Raw genomic sequence first — 4279 nt, 5'->3', positions numbered from 1 at the left:
AGCTTCTTCAGGATTTTTGCACAAATCATTTAATCACAGACACCCCACAAATTAAATGTATAGGTGTATGGACTATTTTGGGGGGGCACGAAGGGGGAAAGAAGAGGAGGTAGGAATACAGTTTTTAGGACAGAAGATCTTGTTCAAATAGGAAACGGGAAGGGGAACACAAAAGAAAGTGTAGTTCAAGACCTCCCACTTCAAGAAGAGGGGCCCCCAAGTTTATGTTTCACATCTTTTTGGCTGGTGCAGACCTTTTGTCAAAGATGCTTTGGCTATTTTTCTCAATATAAGAAGAAGTTTGTAAGCAATAAAACCCCAAAAGAACATGGAGAAGACCAACACATTATATTTACACAAACTGGGCCACCTAGCAATCACCAAATCAGCTACTTGTGAAGTCCTATGAAGCCCAGACAAATACAATAACCAGAGGGGGGCAGCAACTGGGGGAGACAAGAACCCAGGATCAGACACACATCACCCAATGCGTTCTATTGCATTTGCCCCGTTACAACACAGTGAGGTAGGTTTGCAGTGATCTCACAGAATGTAAACGAAACCCCCTTTTCTCCTTTAGCTACCATGACACTAATTACTGCTGCAGCAGGGCAGGACACTGGCTCTGGGAACCAAAAAGAAGCCATCACTGATGGCCTCTCTGGAAACCAAGGAGGAAAAGTCCAGAATTGTTAAAGATTAAGGATCTTGTCCTTGCTTCGTATATCCATCCCTGGGCAGCTCAAGATGGGTACAGAGGCATCATTCCTAATACCTGTCCTTACCAACTCACAGTTTTTACAAAAACACATACAATACACGCTGTTGTGTATGTTAGGCCTAGCCCAATCCAGTGAAGGATGGACCTGGTATGTAAAGCGAGTCCTATGCCCTGGGATTAGAGGTCTGGAACAGGAATCCTTTATCACACGTACAGATGACTTCTGCCGAATCTTGGCTTCCCCTCTCTGCACCTTTTACCGGACCCAGCCTCTCCTAACCTCTCCGTACCACCTTTTCCTGTTCAGACCAATTTCCAGTCTTTCAGTAGAAGAAGACCAAGGCATGGGGCAACCCAGTTAAAACCTAGTCTCCCATGAAACACTGGAGACGGAGGGCTTTCAAGAGGACACTGTGGCAGAAAAGCCAGCTCTAAGCGGCAAAAATGAGGTAGTTCAATAGGCTATACGCTCCGAATAGTTGTTCGCTCCGGTGGTAGAGCAACAAAAAGTATTCCTGCTGTGCAGACCCGGAGCTGCTGCCGACTTATCCCTGAGATTGCTCACGTACCTGAGAACACAGTGCAGGAATGAGGGCCTTAGATTAAAATACACAAAAATACAAAACCAGAATATTTATATTATGAAAAAAAAACGTTAAAATGCACAAGATACGTCATTCGCACCCAGCTAGTGCAGTTGGCATCCTGAAGAAAGTGGGACCCAAGGTACCGTCATCCAAGAGAGCAAATAAATAAAATTGTATTGGCCCAGAATGGGGTGGGAGTGAGCTTAGAAGCAGCAGGTCTGCAGCTGTTCCCTCAACGCCCCCTTTTGCTTATCATCACAACCCACTGCTTGGGACAGTTCTCTCAGCACTCTGTCCCAGGAGGAGGTTGTGAGCAGACACGATGTGGGAAACCCTGCCTTACCCCTGAGATATTTCCTCCCACAGAATGTAGTGGCTTGTGGGTTGGGTCCATCAATCTGGTCTCATGCTTAATCTTTTCACTCTGGCACGGGAAATATTATTCCATATCCTTCTTGAAGAGTAAAACAACTTTCCTATCCGGGCCACTTTCAAAAGCTGGAGATTCTGGGGGTGGAGACTCAGATAAAGCATGCAGGAAGGGTTACCCACCAAAGCCCTCATGTGCATTTGGATAGAGCATGATTGGAGTTTCTCTGCCTCACCCCTTCCCCCCACCAAGAGGGAAGAGGGGGTGATGCTTTGGTCCCCGGCCTGAGATACATGGCAGTGCCAGCTGCCCCCTACCCACCCTGTCCCCACCTTCTCCACTCTGCTGATTGATGCCTGTTCCTCAAATCTCTCTGATCACAAACGGATAGGCCCCACCCACTGTGGCTCAATTCTGGGCCTCTGGGAGCCTGGCAGGGCTATGGATCTCTTCTTCCTCCTCCTGAAAGTAGGCTGGCTTTCCCTGTGAGCTGGGAGCTTGCTGGGCCTTCAGTAGACACGAGGCTACCATATCGTAGATGCTCTGGCAGAAGTGGCACTTCTTGCGCTGGGGTGGCAGTTTGCATTCCTTGGCATGATGGTCTAGACCTCCACAGTTGTAGCACCTGTCTCCCTTTGATCTGCGTTTCTGCATGTTCTTCCCTTTGGGCCGCCTCTCACTTCCAATACAGAACACCCCACCAGGGCCAGTGACTCGGATAGATTCCAGGCCCTTGGCAGACTTCTTAAAGGTGAACTCTACGGCCTCACCCTCCTTCAGGCTCCGGAAGCCCTCCATGTGCAGCTTACTCTGGTGCACAAAGACATCCACCGGGGGGTCGAGTGCGACCCCGGCGCGGGCAGTCATGGACAGGAAGCCGAATCCCATGCGCACGTTGAACCACTTACAGATGCCGGCTCCGTGCAGCAGCTGCGGCTCCTCGGCCGCCCGGGCCGCATCCTCCTGCGCCTCCTCCGGCGCCTTGGGGCCGCCACCTGTCCCGGCTGCCTCCCGCGCTCCCCAAGTGTAAACTCCATTAATAATTTTTTGAGGTAAGTTTTGAAATCAGGAATTGTGAGACCACAAACTTTGTTCTTTTGTAAGACTGCTTTGAACATTCAAGGGTCCCTTGAAATTCCTTATGAATTTTAAGGTAGATTTTTCTATTTCTGAAAAAGAAAACCTGTTGGGATTTTAATAGGATTTGCACAGAATCTGTAAATAGCTTTAGACAGTATTGACATCTTAACAATTCTAAGGGCTTCCCTGGTGGCACAGTTGTTAAGAATCCGCCTTTGGGCTTCCCTGGTGGCGCAGTGGTTGAGAGTCCGCCTGCCGATGCAGGGGACACGGGTTCGTGCCCCGGTCCGGGAGGATCCCACATGCCGCGGAGCGGCTGGGCCCGTGAGCCATGGCCGCTGAGCCTGCGCGTCCGGAGCCTGTGCTCCGCAACGGGAGAGGCCACAACAGTGAGAGGCCCGCGTACCACAAAAAAAAAAAAAAAAAAAGAATCCGCCTGCCAGTTCACAGTATCGAGCCCTGGTCTGGGAAGATCCCACATGTCGCGCAGCAACTAAGCCCGTGCGCTACAACTACTGAACCTGCGCTCTAAAGCCCGCGACCCACAACTACTGAAGCCCGCACGCCTAGAGCCCGTGCTCCGCAACAAAGAGAAGCCACTGCAATGAGAAGCCCGCGCACCGCAACGAAGAGTAGCCCCCGCTCGCCGCAACTAGAGAAAGCCTGCACACAGCAGAGAAGACCCAAAGCAAACAAAAATAAAAATAAATAAATTTTTTTTAATTCAAAAAAAAATAGTAAGTCCTCCAATCCATGAATACAGGATGTCTTTCCATGTATTTGTGTTTTCTTTAGTGTTTTCCATCAATGTTTTTAGATTTTCAGTGTACAAATCTTTCTCTTCCTTGGTTAGGTTTATTCCTCAGAATTTAATCTTTTGATGGTATTGTAAATGGAATTCTTAATTTCCTTTACATATTGTTCGTTTAACCTAAAGTTTTATATTTTTATAAAACTTCCTTGTTTCATTAATTTATAAAAGGCGGCCTCCTATTTCAGATTCTCCTATTTCCTAAATCCAGAACACCGTCACCTAGAGGTGCCTGGCGTCCTCATTTTCGTTTCTCTTCCTTTCCTTCCACTCATTGATGTGGGTATTTTCTAAGTCATCTGATGTGTTTCTGCATTTCTCTCAGAAGGAATTAATCTGTGTCTCAGTGTTTTCAGTGTGTCCATGGGAGGACGCAGCCCCCTGTGTTGCCATCATGGTGACATCACCCAATACATTCTTTTTTTTTTTAACATCTTTATTGGAGTATAATTGCTTTACATTGTTGTGTTAGTTGCTGCTGTATAACAAAATGAATGAGCTATACGTATACATATATCCCCATATCCCCTCCCTCTTGTGTCTCCCTCCCACCCTCCCTATCCCACCCCTGTAGGTGGTCACAAAGCATCAAGCTGATTTCCCTGTGCTATGCAGCTGCTTCCCACTAGCTATCTATTTTACATTTGGTAGTGTATATATGTCCATGCCACTCTCTCACTTCGTCCCAGCTTACCCTTCCCCCTCCCCAT

General features: G+C 47.9%; 1 protein-coding gene across 1 annotated transcript in view; it reads right to left on the bottom strand.

Moving 5' to 3' along the window:
• Positions 1-2029: 2029 nt before the first annotated feature.
• Positions 2030-4279, bottom strand: part of LOC112062638 (protein lin-28 homolog A-like) — a 22441-nt gene continuing 20191 nt past the window's right edge. The window contains exon 5 of the mRNA XM_024117612.2: positions 2030-2659. Coding sequence (XP_023973380.1) covers positions 2087-2659 — 573 coding nt within the window. The 3' untranslated portion in view covers positions 2030-2086. The remainder of the gene's footprint in view (positions 2660-4279) is intronic.

Source organism: Physeter macrocephalus, chromosome 17, assembly GCF_002837175.3.
Source record: "Physeter macrocephalus isolate SW-GA chromosome 17, ASM283717v5, whole genome shotgun sequence".
Lineage (NCBI taxonomy): Eukaryota > Metazoa > Chordata > Mammalia > Artiodactyla > Physeteridae > Physeter > Physeter macrocephalus.
The sequence above is the reverse complement of the archived record's forward strand: the minus strand, read 5'-3'. Positions and strand labels throughout refer to the sequence as shown.